This window comes from Mus caroli, unplaced genomic scaffold (assembly GCF_978045245.1).
Source record: "Mus caroli unplaced genomic scaffold, Mus_caroli_1 scaffold_17, whole genome shotgun sequence".
Taxonomy (NCBI): domain Eukaryota; kingdom Metazoa; phylum Chordata; class Mammalia; order Rodentia; family Muridae; genus Mus; species Mus caroli.
Window position 1 is genome coordinate 27340994 of NW_028227272.1, and position 15816 is coordinate 27356809.

At 37.4% G+C, this 15816-nt stretch overlaps 1 protein-coding gene across 3 annotated transcripts in view; it reads right to left on the reverse strand.

Moving 5' to 3' along the window:
- The window catches only part of Atp13a3 (ATPase 13A3), a 75710-nt gene that overhangs the window by 32401 nt on the left and 27493 nt on the right, over positions 1 to 15816 (reverse strand). For 2 of the 3 annotated variants that reach the window (XM_021184511.2, XM_021184509.2), the window contains exons 6-16: positions 15595 to 15665; positions 13835 to 13915; positions 11373 to 11442; positions 9618 to 9752; positions 8251 to 8323; positions 6634 to 6765; positions 5596 to 5775; positions 5326 to 5483; positions 3988 to 4176; positions 2323 to 2384; positions 1896 to 2046 (exon numbers count right to left, since the gene is read on the reverse strand). In XM_021184511.2, the coding sequence (XP_021040170.1) occupies positions 1896 to 2046; positions 2323 to 2384; positions 3988 to 4176; positions 5326 to 5483; positions 5596 to 5775; positions 6634 to 6765; positions 8251 to 8323; positions 9618 to 9752; positions 11373 to 11442; positions 13835 to 13915; positions 15595 to 15665 (1302 nt within the window). The remainder of the gene's footprint in view (positions 1 to 1895; positions 2047 to 2322; positions 2385 to 3987; positions 4177 to 5325; positions 5484 to 5595; positions 5776 to 6633; positions 6766 to 8250; positions 8324 to 9617; positions 9753 to 11372; positions 11443 to 13834; positions 13916 to 15594; positions 15666 to 15816) is intronic. The other variant, XM_021184510.2, reaches the window with a different exon arrangement.

Sequence of the window (15816 nt, forward strand, 5' to 3'; positions counted from 1 at the left end):
GTGTAGTCCAAGACAAGTACATAAATTATCAGGTCTCAGTTCTCTCTCTCTCTTCCTTCCTCCCTCCCCCGCCTCACATAAAACATAAAGTAGTAAGAGTAGAGAAAAAAAATATTGCATGCACACACCACCAAACACAAAACAGGTTGAAGCAAAAGTCTGTATTATGTTAGAAAACTAAATTAGTGAATTACACTAACTGGAGGAATCAATCAATAAAAAAATACTTTTATACAATTAAATCTAAACAATTCCAAAACAGTTTCCCACATCTGATCATCTCAGAAATTGGGATATATGTTACTGTCCTACAATCCCATCAGACTTGGGACATTTTCTTGATTAATGACTGATGTGGGTAGACCTAGCTCCTACAGATGAGGCTGACCTGGGCAGGTGAAGGAAACAGACTGAAGCCAGGCGTGGTGGCACTCATTCTTAACCCCACAGCTCAGGAAGCAGAGGCAAATGGAGCTCAGAGTTCTAGGTCAGCAGGGTCTACATGATAATTCCAGGACAGTCAGGGTTATGTAAAGAGACCATTAAATAAATGAATGAATGAATGAATGAATGAATGAATAAGAGGCTGAGAGTGCTCTTTCATGGCCTCTGCTTCATTTTCAGCCCTCACGAAGTTCTTGCTTTGAGTTGCTACAAAAATCTCTTTAAATGATTGGTATCGTGTAGAACTATAAGCTGAAACAAGCCTTTCCTTCCTAGGGTGTCTTTGCTTATGGTGTTTTACTGCAGCCATAAAAACCATAACAAAAATGAAAGTTAATACCAGGTTGTGGGGTATCGCTGTGACAGAGCTATCCAAGTTCTGTAAAAGATTGTGGAAGGACTCTGGAACTTTGAGATAGAAAAGGCACTGAGTGCTCAGAGCACAGTGGGCTGTTCTGTAGGAACTTAGAAGATAATGCTGAGACCAGTATGGATAATGGAGGTCTGTCTGACTTGTAAAGATTCAGTGAGAAGCAACCACTTATTAAGTAAGTTTTGAATTAAGAATCTATGGTTCTAGTCAGCTGGTGTTGAAGAATTAGCTATGATTAACCAAAAGACCAAAAGACCAGAACTACTAAAGGGAAACCTTTGCTAGGACAATTGATAATGATCAGCTGGGGCTGAGGAATTAGCATTGATTAAAAGAAATTCTGGTGGTGGACAGTGGTGGAACATGCCTTTAATCCCAACACTAGCGAGGCAGAAGCAGGAGGAATTTGAGGCCAGCATGGTCTATAGAGCAGGTTCCAGGACAGCCAGGCCTATACAGATAAACACTGCCTTAAGACCAGAATGACTTAGGTAAAATCTGCAGGGATTATTTCTCTGGGTCAGCACAGAATGTAGTTTGGGATAGCCATGGCTGCCATCTCATGCTGACACCCAAAATTAGTAGTGTGCTTGAATCATTTAAGGGACTTGTTTTGAAGGCATGAATGGGGTCAGGGAGAGAAGCTGAGGTTTGGCTGTGTCGGAGCTAGAGCCTTGGGGAAAAAGGCTGGGAGAAGCCACTGGTGAAGATACAGCCTAGCACCACCAAAACAGAATGTAAGGTATAAGGGCTCATTTCAGTACTCGAGAGGTAAGAGCAGGATAGCTTGGCTATATATATACAGCTGTGATTATGGTGGGCCTAAGCTACACAATACCTTGTATCAAAAACAAAAACCACAAAACTGGACAGTGGGGCTGAACAGATGGCTCAACGGAGATGCTCCTCCAAAGGACAAGGATGCAATTCCTAAGTCCCCACATGGCAGTTCACAATGTTTTTAATCCTAATTCCAGAGGATCAGACACCCTCACATATATAGATAGATGCAGGCAAAACACCAATGCACATAAAATTTTAAAAAATCAAAATAGTTTTAAAAAACGGTTGAACTTACCCATCCAATGGCTTCAAACATTTTCAAATCAAGTGGGTCACCAGAAAGTACTCCTTCGATTTTTGTAAGTGAGTGACAAGTAGCCATACAAGCAACAAATTGAGATTTTACCAACATCTCACTGCAAACATTGTCTTCTGGTAAAAGAAATCTAAACAAAAAACACACATTAAATTAGGATCATAAATCTCTACATACAAGCCAACATTTTAACACATCCTGCAAGTTGTGCTCTGATTAAAAGCACACACATGCAAACACACACACACAATTTTTAAAATAGACATCTGAAATATACATAGAAAAATATCAGTTGTTTACTCTTAATGATAGGTACATAGTTGTCTATTATGTTTAAACATTAAATATGCTAAAATGTTAAAAAATGAACTAGACTAATGATCTATAAAATCTAGTTGATATTTACCGGGTATTTTCCACTCGCTGAATTCCCCACAGATCTAAACCATCTTCGGTAAGAGTTCCAGTCTAATAAAAAAAAAGGAACATGCACAAAGTAAGGACAATACCTCACAAAAATAAAGAAAATGCCAAGATCCAAATCCATAACAACTCCACATACACTGCAGGAGCATGGCCCTCCAGGACATGACTACAATGAGAAACTGTACAACAGTGCTTACACTAGGACTCCTTCAAGTACATACAAGAAGGCACCTACCTATATCAACTATAGTCATGTGCAAACACAAAATGCTCTAGCCAATCTACCTACCAACCAACCAACAGAAGTCTCTACATACTGGTGGGAGGAATAATGGTAGAACAGACTAGAGCATAAGGAGACAAGAAAAAAAATTTAAACACCAAAAGAGAGCTTCTAGTCAAACCCATGTTTTAAAAAATGACCAATTTTCTTCAACAAATTGTGAGGATTCAATAAAATCATATATAAGCATATATATATATATATATATATATACACACACACACACATATATACTTATGAATCATAAAATCACAGTAAATACATATCCATGCCTATTCTATTAAATCAGAATCACATAAAAACACCAAAGAACATATAATTTTTATTTATTGCCACTATATCTTTAATTCATTAAAATTTTCTGAAACTTTATTTTTATGTGTATGGGTGTTTTGACTTCATATATATCTGTTCACCTGGGCATGCCTGGTGCCCATGGAGAGCATAAGAGGGCAGGCACCAATCCTTTGGAACTGTAGTCATAGCAAGGTGTGAGGTGCTATAAGGGCGATATAAATCAAACTCAGCTCCTCTGCAAGAGCAGTAAATGCTCTGAACAACTGAGTTGTCTCTCTAGCACCCATATAGCTTACATTTTATTGCTAACAGATATTAAAATTTTTTCCTTTAGACCATACTGCCCAGAGGGCCTAGAACTTACGAGCTCAAGCTATCATTCTCTCTCACCTTCCCAGATGCTAAAACTACAGCCTTAAGTTTCCCTGACTTGCTGTTAAAACATAACACAGAATACAAACACTGATTTGCAGATCTGGACAAGTAAGCAACACTCAAGTGGCTGATCACTAAGAACAGGTTGTTGGGGAGGGGAGCTGGAGAGATACTAGTCCATAGGACCTATTATCAATTCCCAACACCTACACCGTAGCTCACAACCCCCTGTAACTCCAGTTTCAAGAATCTGACACCCTCTTTTAACCTATGGGAACTGTACACACATGTTGTATAGACCAACATGTATGCAAAACACTCAAGAGATTAATAAACAAACAAATAAAATAAAATAAAAACTAAGAAGGGAGCCAGGCATGATGGTATAACATGCCTTTAATCCCACCACTCTGGAGAACAGAGGAAGGCAGATTTCTGTCAGTTTGAGGCCAGCCTAGTCTATACAAATGAATTATAGCTAGATGAATGAATAAATGAAGCTAGCCAGTGCTATATAGTGAAAACTTGTTTCAAGTGGGAGGAGAGGGAAGAGAAAAATATTTCAAAATCTGAATATGTAACTAAGTAAGAAATAGGAAAAAGACAAAAATATTTAAAAGGGGCAAATTAATTCATAAAGGAAGCACAAACATAAAAAGTACCACTATAACAATTATGAAACAAACCAACCTTGTCAAAGCAAACAAGATTCAGCTGTCCACAGATGTTTATCCTCTGGGGACTAATACAGAATATCCCAACTTTCTTCAGTCTTCTCTGAGCATATACAATCCCAGCAGTCATTGCAGCAGGAAGAGCAGGTGGCACAGTAATTGTAATGATATCAAGAGACTTAATAATTATTTCTTGAACTTCTTTCTACAGTCAACATAAAAATAAACATCAAACTCACAATATTCAATTTACTGATTTTACTAAAAAGTATATATACTCATCTATTATTGATGTAGTTTTTTTTCCATCAAAGATTATATAAAAGACATATAAATGCTTGCCTATAATGTTTGAGGCCCTAGGCTCAAACCCCAGTATTGGAGGGTAGTGGAAATTCTTAAAGAGATGTTTCAATGAGCTAATGGACTAATACACTAGCAGCTAAAGGAGAGCTAAGAGCTAAAGCACTTGTCTCATTTTAATAGCTTGCATTCTTCACATGACTACCTTCAAATCAAGGTACTGATCTGATACTGTCTCACCCTACAAGTACCTGGGGGCAAGTGTCCACAGAAGCTAGAAAAAAATAATCAGACATGATCTTTACAAGTGCCTTCAATTAAGTGTTTAAAAATAATTTTAGTAATTCCAGCACCCCAGAGGTAGAATTAGGAACAAGACAACATAGCTAAATAAACAAAATAAGTTATTATTGTATATACTATTTTACTTTATCCCACAAAGTTTTTGGTGCATGCTTAATATCACATTAAGGAAAGGAAAGCAGCAGACATTCTGAAAAATTATATGCTATGTTGAAAATATGCTTTGAGGGGGCTGGAGAGATGGCTCAGTGGTTAAGAGCACTAACTGCTCTTGCGAGGGTCCTGAGTTCAAATCCCAGCAATCACATGCTGGCTCAAAACCATCCATAATGAGATCTGACACCCACTTCTGGTGTGTCTGAAGACAGCTACAGTGTAGTTACATATAATAATAAATAAATCTGAAAGAAAGAAAGAAAGAAAGAAAGAAAGAAAGAAAGAAAGAAAGAAAGAAAGAAAGAAAGAAAGAAGAGAGGGAGAGAAAGAGAGAGAAAGAGAAAGAGGGAGGGAGGGAGGGAGGGAGAACATGCTTTGCAGGGTTTTGTTGTTCAAATGGGGTCTTGAAAAAAAAGTTTATATCCCATCCATCCATCCTAGGATGGCCTAGAACTTCCAATTTTCCTGCCTATGCTACCAAATACATTTTGCTTTCTGATATAATAAGTAATCGTGTAACAGTTTTCTTCAGAATATTAACTTTAGCCACATGAGAAATAATTAAGGACCAAACCTATCAAAAGTTACATACCTCATTTAGGATGCTATTGATGATTGTGTAGATAAATCCAATTCCGGCCACCACCACAAGACACAGCAGAAACAAGTAGGCATCTCTATAGAGTTTAAAGTCAGTTGGCTTGGGATACAGTATAGAACGAACAAGCTGTCCTTTGGAAGTACTAAATCCTTTTTAAAAATTAAAGACAAGTATTTATCATTTTATAAGAATTTATCCCACCAACCAGAATGCCTTTATAAACATCTAATGAGTTTCAAATCTGAAAGAGACTTTATCTACCTGTTCTAACTACTATGGCTTTCACACGTTCTCCAGTGTAGAAACGGGTCTGAATAACAGTCGTCCCACAAAACAAAGTGTGCCGCTTGTGTGTCTCTGGACTGTACTGCTCCTCCCCCATTCCTTTCACATCCACTGAAGGATTTGGCAAATTAGTCTTTGTCACTGGAACACTTTCTCCTATTTGAAAAATCACATTTTAAAGGTTATCTTAGAAATCAATGTCAAATACATACTGAAAAAAATAGTGAAATAATTACCAGTATTGCATATAATAACTGTTCTACATATGGGCAACATAGTGAATAAATCAACTTTTTGTCCAATTGGTTCACTGAGAAAGTTGTTTCCCACAGTTAATTCCAGAAAGTGATTCATAATTTAGAAATGCCTGCCATTATTTGAAAATTGTTTTTATTGACCCTCAAATAATTCCAAAGAGTAAGAATACAACACATCCTAAAGAACAAAATTTAAAAGCACTGTTACTTTCAGTACCTGGTGATTTTACATCTTTAACCACCACTAGACAGAAAGACGATACAGACACATACCACAGAAAATTTGGGCAAAGAGAGAAATGGGCATGAGGTTAATCCTCTAGAGCATTCACACTTCCTCAAAGTCAAGAGTGTAGAAAATACATGTGTGCTTTAAGCCTCAAAATATACCATGCAGGAAATAATCTCTAGTCAGATAATAAGATCTACTTCTAAATTGTGAATTTCCAGCTGAGTTAGCTTAAAGTCTACTTCTTCCCAATTAAAAGAATATTAAACCATTTCCCCCATGTCCAAGGAGTGACAAGAAGCAGGTCTAGGAATATGGTCAGTATCGGAAGTGATTATATAGTTTTATAACTTAAAACTTATAGAAGGGATTATAGTTTCCAGCCTAGAATGTAGTCTATCTACTCACATATACAAAAATCACTACCCACAACATTTATAAGTAAATGATCATGATTTTGAAAAAGTTTAAACTACGTAAATTGAATGCCATCATAAACAATGAGCATGATTGATTGATTCCATTTACCTGTTAACATGCTTTCATTTACAATGCAAGTACCGTTAATAAGTACTGCATCACAAGGCATGACTGTCCCATTTAATGGAATGATCATGACGTCTCCAGGCACAAGGTCTGTAGAAAAGATCTCTTCTATTTCTGAATTTGAAAAAAAAGTTAGAAACTGTCCTTAATTTGAAATAAAAGCATAGCAAATAAACAAATGACCTATCCAAAAGTCTCTTGCTCTCAGTAAGATACTGCTACAGTACGGTTATACCACAATTGCATCACATGGAGTGTCTTAAAAAAATAGGACTATACATTAACAAAGCATCAAGACTAAAGAAATGGCTCAGCCATTAAGAGCACTGGCTGTTTTACCAGGAAACCTGGGTTCAATACCCAACACCCACATGGAAGTAACAAGACTATTTATAACTCCAGTTCCAAGGGATCTGACACCCTCTTCTGGCCTCCAGAGGCACCAGACATTGAGATATGTCAGCTAGCTTGTCTCCTTACAGTATGCTGACTAAACATCACAAGCCCATACACCTGTCAAGCATCAATTTTGACTGTCAGCCACCTTAAAATAGGAGCATAAGTCCACACAGGAAATTCTGATGAACAAGCAAAATGAATTCAGATTTTTTCCAATTCCACCAAAACTAAAGAAAACAATAAAATTTTCCATATTCTTTCCAAAGGTATTCTTTCCTCATTGCAAGTATTTATCCCTCATCCCTTCTCACTACATTTTAGTCTTCGAAATTAAAATACAGCAAGTTTATACAAGTTAATTGCAGAGATTATAGAACAGGATCAGAGGATCAAGGTCATCCTTAGCTGTAAAACAAGGTATATGACCTAGAGGCCAGCCTGTGCCCTGGAATACAGAAACACACACACAAACATACACACACGCACACACGCACCACGCGCCTCCAAAACAAAGCAATCAAATAATCCTACCAAAATATGTAAGATGGCAGCAAGTGTGGGAGATTCTAGTGAGAGAAGCAAGTGACTTCGAAGGAAGTAATCACTTGGATACAGTCAACAAAATGGAGCCTGAGGTTGCTAAATTTAGCAATCTATTCCAGGAAGGCAGGGGGGCAGGAAGGGGCAATCCAGGGTAGGAGAAGAATGCTGAGAATATATGAAAATGAAAACTGATTTGTATGTCCTAGAAAATTCAAGTAGCCTGCCTCCAGAGAGCATGCTACTGTCTGTCCTTTACGGCATCAGCTTAGTTTACATGCTCCAAGCATTCTCATTCCTACAACCACTCACTCCCTTTTACTACGTCCCAAGTAAACAACACCAACATCCATCTATCCACCTGTGCGGATCTCTTGAGACTCCTCTTTTTTGCACTTCCACACTTTGCTAGTTCAACAACTGTTCTTGATCCAGGTAAAGCCTTCAGTATTACTCCCTGATAAACCAGGACCCATGTGGTAGAAAGATAAGTGATCCCCTTGGGTGGTCCTCTGACCTCTACAAATACGCCTTAAGCATGCATACAATGAAATAAATAAATAAATACAATTTAAAGAATAAGATGCACATGCACACACAGTCTTGCTTTACAGGTGAGCATTTAATGGGATGTTTTGTGTTCATTTAGTCAGTACTTACCTTCATTTGCTCTACAGACTGAAACTCTCACGGTACTGTGAGTTGCCACCATGTCATGTAACATAACATATTGCTGGGAAAAAAAAAAAAAAAAACGAATAAATACAAACCCACTCCTCAAAAACAAACAAACAAACAAACAAACAAACAAACAAAAAAACAAAGCTTAATTATTGTGATCACTGTTTATTGTTCTGCCTATGTAAAAGGTGAAAAGTCATAGGATAGGGAGATGACCCAGTGGTTGAGACACTACCTGTGGTTTGAATGAAAATGGCCCCAAAGGCCAATAGGGAATAACACAATTAAGAGCTGTCACTGGGGGGTGGGTCTTGAGGTTGTCAGAATTTCAAGCCAGGCACAGTCACTGTCTTCCAACTCTCAGTTAACCCTCTAGCACCGTGTCTGCCTGCATGCCACCAAGCTGCCTGCCTTGACAATGGACTATAAGCTGAACTGTAAGCCAGCCCTAACTAAATCTTTTCTTTTGTAAGAGTCCCTTTGGTCATGGTGTCTCCTCACAGTTATAGAAACGCTAACTTAGATACTACTTAAGATCACATCTAAGCACTCATGCAAACACCAAACAGGCATTGCAGCCTACCTGTAATTCCAGTACAAAAGGCAGAAGAGGGAGACTCCTAGACCAAGCTGGCTAGCACTGAGTTCAACTGAAACCTTGCCTCAATGAATAAGGTAGAGAAGAATCCAAGAAAAACTCAGTATCAAACTGGGTCCTCTGGGCACAACTGGACTCTTACATGTGAACACATCCATGAGCATTCCCAAAGCAGAGAATCAAAACAAAAAAGCACTTAAATGAGGCCGCCTTGAGAACAGTGGAGCCATCCTTTCAGCACTAGTCCTCAGTAGGTAAATACAGATGCCTATTGTTTCTGAATAATCATGTGGTAATTTTCCTCTAAAAAGATCTGTCTCAGAGTGCAGCTTAGTGAGCATATGTCAAGTCTTAGGTTCAAACTCCACTACCACAAAAAATAAAAGACATTTGATTCCCTTTTAAAAAAAAAAAAAAGCCAAGACTAAAGACATAACTCGATGGCTACAAACACTGCTTAGTCCTCCAGGCACATATTCGGTCTACTGATGTAAATGCAGGCAAAACATTAGTGCATATATATGTTTTTATGTCAAAAGGCCAAGCTAAAAGCAGGAGGATTAGTTAAAGGCCACCCTTAGCTACCTTGTCTCAACAAATAAACAAACAAAAAGAAGAAAGTATGCAAGTGTACTCAGGCAAATATAACAATAAGTGTACTTAATACCAAGTACTATTCATTCTACAAACCTTGCAAATGGCTAAAAATGCAAATATATTTCTCAACTATGTAGTAAATGTAACTTACCTTTCTAATGGAATAGAGTGAACTTATAATAGACACTACGGACATGATCACGATGGCTAGAGCATAGTAATAGTACTCATCAATGCTCCACAGGATGACACTGAACAGTTGGAAAATGTAAAATGGGTTGAGGACCTAGTAAGAGAGAAGACAAGACAAAGAAAGCTCCATCAACCATGGGGGAGGATATGTAAACATGGATTCCTACCACCTACTGGAGCAGTCAACAGCCAGGCTCTTACACAGTGCGCTCTATACTTTCTTACCATTGAACACCAAAACTCAATCCTATAAGCTTAAACTATTTACATTAATTTAGAGTCATACCAAACCCAGAAAGCAGGTTCAGCTAGAAAAGGCTATGTGTACATGTATAAATGTTGGGATTCTGCATTATACTTTGTTAAAGTAAATTCATTTCTAACAAATTCTATGCTTTGGGCTAAAACATACAACTTTTAGTCAAACAGCAAATGCTTGCTTTAAAGAACACAAAAGAAAACTTCACTTATGTTTCAAAAGTTAACTGGCACAGAAAGAAAAAATAAATATGACAATGGGCTGCCTTGCTCTCTCACAGGGAACTTCTTGGGATTTAATCTTGAATAAAAGTAAGACTAGATAGAAAGCCCTGGTCATGAGGTTTATGAAATGGTATCTTCACCTTTCTAATTACTTCCCCATGTCTTTGGACTGTGCCTTTGGTGTTTTTCAAAGCATTTTCATGTTTAAAGAACCATTTTACTTCAAACTCAAATGAAATATTAAGAAATCATCTAGAAGCTAGAGAAAGTACCCAAGGAGTTAAAGGGATCTGCAACCCTATAGGGGGAACAACATGATGAACTAACCAGTACCCTGGAGCTCTTGTCTCTAGCTGCATATGTATCGAAAGATGGCCTAGTCGGCCATCACTGGAAAGAGAGGCCCATTGGACTTGCAAACTTTATATGCCCCAGTACAGGGGAATGCCAGGGCCAGGGGAATGGGAATGGGTGGGTAGGGAAGTGGGGGCGGGGTATGGGGGACTTTTGGGACAGCATTGGAAATGTAATTGAGGAAAATACGTAATAAAAAAAAAAAATCATCTAAACTTTATCCATACAAGAAGTAGCAGGTAGAAATGTTTTCTTTAAAAAAAAACAACAAAAAAACAAAGACAGCTAAATCCTCTCAAACTATGAGGCTTCCTAAATGTCTTATTCATACATGAAACTATGCTTGCAGGCAGCACCAAAGGGCTACTCTAAGAAAGTGGTGGGAAATCATCATTATTTCTAGTAAAGTATCCACCCAATACTACTTTTTATCTATAGCCAAAACCCGAACAAAGACTGGCAAGTCTTTCTGCCGGGCAGTTACTCACCAACTTCCCATACACATTCCTAATCTTTTATTCAGAAAGCCCAGGCAGTTATAGATGAATCCTCACTGCAAGAACTAACATGCTTCCTCTCAGACCGTAACACAAATGTTCAGTTTCCAGTACTACCCGATGTGAAGTAAAGGAGCAAGGGAGCAAGAAGTCACCAACTTAACCAGGGTTCCATGGAGACGAGACACAAAGAAATCTATATAATAAAAAATGCATACTCATACCTTTTCTACTAGACAAGAATTTTTCAATTTTTACCTTCCAATATGAATGAAAGGTAAAATATGAAGCAAAGGAGCCGGAAACTAAGAACAGCTTCTTAAACATGACTTTCCAAATGGATGACGCTACTGTTTGTTGGGTTATATGCAAAGTCTTACCTCTTTAATTAGAAGCTTAAAAACAGAAGGCACTTTCACAGCAATTTCATTTACTCCATAAATCAACTTTCTATGACAGAAAAATGCAGTAATTGTATTAATAATTTAGGAGAAGAATTATGTTAGATATGGTTAAAGTCAACCATTCTGAGATTCATGCTTTCAAAATCTCTTGTTCCATGATTATAAAATTCTCTACTTTTAAAAATAAAAAAGCTGCTAGGTCATGGCGGCTCACGCATTTAATCTCAGCACTCAGGAGAGAGAGGCAGCTGGATCTGAGTTCAAGGCCAACTGTGTCTACAGACTGAGTTCTAGGACAGCCAAGGATACACAGAGAAATCCTGTCTCAAAAACCAAAATAAATAAATGAAGTAAAATAAAATAGCTAGCTAGCTACACTATTTAAATCAAAGATATCAATAGTGGTAATCAAACTTTAGCGGTTTACTTCCTTTAGACTCCTATTTTGTATGTGACACATTTCATTGTTTTAAAGATGTATGTATGTGTATGTATGTATGTATGTATGTATGTACGTACGTATATGAGTACATGGTCACTGTTGTATTCACACACAGCAGAAGAGGGTATCAGATGGTTGTGAGCTACCATGTGGTTGCTGGGATTTGAACTCAGGACCAATGGAAGAGCAGTCAGTGTTCTTCAACCACTGAGCCATCTCTCTGCCTCCCCCACCCCACCCCCAAGTATCTTTCTTACTAATCAATAATAACCATGTGAGCAAAAGGCTCACTTTGTTTACGTGAAAGCTATCCTGAAACTTTTATACCACTCAGGCTACCTTCAAACTCATGGGAATCCTCCTGTCTCAACTTTCCAAGTGCTGGGACTATAGGTGTAAGCCATCACAACACATCACAGGTTCTCTTCCTGCACAGAAGGAAATTTTTGGAGATTTCATTTTTATTTCATGTGCATGGGTGTTTTTGCCTAAATGTGTCTATGCACTGCAAGCATGCACTACCCACTGAGGCCATGGAAAAGCATTGGATCCTCTGGAACTGGATTTACAGGCAGCTGTAAGCTGCCATGTGGGTGTGGGGAACCAACAGTCAGTGCTCTTAACCACTGAGACATCTCGTACAGCCTCAAACAGAACAAATTTTATTAAGATTTATCTAACTTTTTGTAAAAACAAATCTTACCCTACTTCTTTCTAGCAAGAATATTTTACTAAGGAAATTTATTTCAAAAATACTGCACATTTTAAGTCTTTTAGAAAACACTTTCTTAAAATTGGTAGCCAGACAGTGGTGGCGCACGCCTTTAATCCCAGCACTCAGGGAGGCAGAGGCAGGGGAATTTCTGAGTTCAAGGCCAGCCTGGCTTACAGAGTGAGTTCCAGGACAGCTTGGGACACCCTGTCTTGAAAAACCAAACCAAACCAAACCAAAAAATTGCTTAGAGGCTGGTAGTGCTGCTCCACTGTCAGAGTGGCTGTCAACCACACACCCTAGCTGTGATTCCAAACAACTCTATAAACCAAGCATGACATGGTTGGTGCTTTCCTGAAAGCCCAGCACTTGGGAAGCAAATTCAAGATCAAAAGTTAAAAAGACATCCACCCTTGGCTATACGGTAAGTATGGTCAGGTTTATCTACCTGAGGCTTCATAAAAACCGGAGGGGGTGGGGGAAGATGTGCATAGGTCAGTGTAAAGTATTTGCCTAGCCCAAAAAGGCTCTGCTCCCTCTAAAACCCATACCTTCTTCATTTTACTCTCATGTATACTATTATAATTGTAACCTTTTATAAGGTGCTAAGACTGAATGAATTTTTTTTGTTTAAACATTGAAAAAGATGTTACAACAGTTTTAAAAAAAACTTTAATTCAATAAAAAAAAAAAACATTTATCTTTAAAATGTGCAATACACTGGCAATATGTTAGTTTGTTTTCCAAGGCTTGGTTTCTCTGCATAGCCCTTTCTGTTCTGGAACTCACTTTGTAGACCAGGCTGGCTTTAAACTCACTCAAAATCACCTGCCTGTGATTCCTGAGTGCTAAGACACTGGCATATTTTTATACTTTAAAAAAAAAAAAAAAAAAAAAAAAAAAAGCATGGCTCCCAGCTTCCAGTTTCCTGTGGAAAATGGCTGTGCATGCTTACAATTCCCACATCAGAAAGTCTAAGGAGTTACTAATTAGAAAGCACTGTGCGACTGACAGGAAGCTCTACCCAATACACAACACATCCCAACTTCAGAGATAGGAAAAGGTGGGGAAATTTGCATCTTAGAATTGATTAAAAGGTAAAACTTAAGGGATTATTAGCTTTAACATTTTTTATAGTTTTGGAACTGAGAGTGTTTTGCTCAGGAAGGTGTAACTAACAGAATGTAGTATTTAATTCCCTAAGTTATGTGGGAGAGACCTATCTGTATGCACTGTGGGTTTAGGAATGTTGAGAACAGACCTACTTCAGTTGCATAAAGTTACCTGTAGGCATGCATCCCCTGTGTCAGTCCTGCACTATGCTTTTCATAAATTGATGCACAAGATACACCTTCATCCAGTCCCCTAAATAAATCCAAAGTTTTTACTTTAAACAAAGTTTAAAATATCCAAATTTATTATTGCCTCATTTTGCTATATGCTCGATTTTATAACTGTAACTTCCTTACAAACTTCTTAGAAATTCTTAACAAAAAACAGAAGTCCTGAGAATTTTAAAATCTCAAATTCTTAATATAAAACAATCAGTTTAAATCTCAAACACAACTAGATTATCCACTACATTTGTCATGGCTCTAAATAATACTATATAAAAAACATACATAGCAGGATTATCCTTTAACAGTTTCCAAAGCTTATGAGTCAACAATCAAATTAAACTTAAGATAAAGTGTGACAAATGAGATTTTCAAACTAAAGATTTACTATTCATTTCTTGCAAAAGTTGCACCATAAGTCCTTTCGTGACTACTACATTTCAAAGTGCAGAATTTACAATCATAAATGTCTAAGACCTAGAACAATTCTAACTAGGATTCAACTAGCATATCTGCTTTCCCTCCAAAATATAATTATGCTTATTTTAATAGATACCAGCCAAACAACTCTAAAGCAAAGAGAATTAAAGACATTAATTCTACTTAATCTCTACATTTTATATATAGGAAAGGTAAGTTCTACAATTTGTTGATACCATTATGGTAGATTTAAATTTTACAAGTTTCAGTGGCTGGCAGAGACCACACAACAAGTATGTTAGACATTCTTTCCACCAGAGCTGATGACTTTGCCAGAATTCAGTACAAAGAGGGACTAGCAACAAAGTGTTTAACAAGCCTGCAGGACAATGGTATTTATCCCCAAAGCATTGGTACCTCAATTTCAGAACCAGAAACGAGAAAATCATTGAACAATTCCAGAACATTCTTTGGTATTCTAGGTAAGCATTCCAGGTATTAAATGTTCTTGATCTTGTTTTTACTGTTAAGAATTATAAACTTTTCTGGCATTCTAGAGCAAGGATAGTTAATGAATGTTTCAAATAGTAATAGCAAAACAGAATCCTCAGGAGGCTAAGAGGGGAAACTGGATATAAACTGAGCAAAATAGCAAGACCCCATCTTTTAAATAAAGTCTAAACCATAGTAAATTTTTGTTTAACTTTGATCTCTACACACACAAATAAAACAAATAAGGGATTACTCCAATTTGTCCTACCCAAAGATAGCATTTGCCAGTGTCATTTCTCGTCTAATTGTATGTTACATGTTCCTTTGAGTACAACTGGATGGGACTATCAACATAGGAAGAAATAATTCAGATACTCTAGAGAAAAGCACAGGGATTGGGGAGTGGGGATCACTGAGGGTCACCACTTATCAGCATGTGAGTCCCAGATGCTCAGCCCAGTGCACACCAAAATAAGAGTAAAACTAAACAACAAAGAAACAACTTGAAAACCTAAGCTTCAAGATATACTCAAATTCTTCCTGTACCTCTGCCTCTGACTGCTGGGGTCACAGGCATGCACCACTGTATGCAGCTTTCGTTTAAATTTTATGTAAAATTCTCCAAGGTACAAGTTGCAGGTGAGACTTACTTTAAAATGGTTAATGAAACTTCAAAGAACACTAGAGTTGTTAATAAGTGAATAATGATTTTGTGTTAACATTAAAATATAGCCACTTTTACTAAAACATTTAAAAATATTCATAACATATTCTAAACAAACTAAAGATACTTACTTTAAGAAATCAAAATTGTGAGTGGCATCATTCCAGAAATATCTTATGCTATGGTGGGTAAAATACCGCATCTGTAGAACATAATAATATTACATCAAAAGGCTTATCATATATCAAATAAAAAAACTTTCTATTAAACCTAAAGTTTTTGGAGGAAGGGCTGGGAGTAGAGGAGGGAGGGTAAACTGCAGTTGGAATGTAATATACGAGAAAAGAATAAAA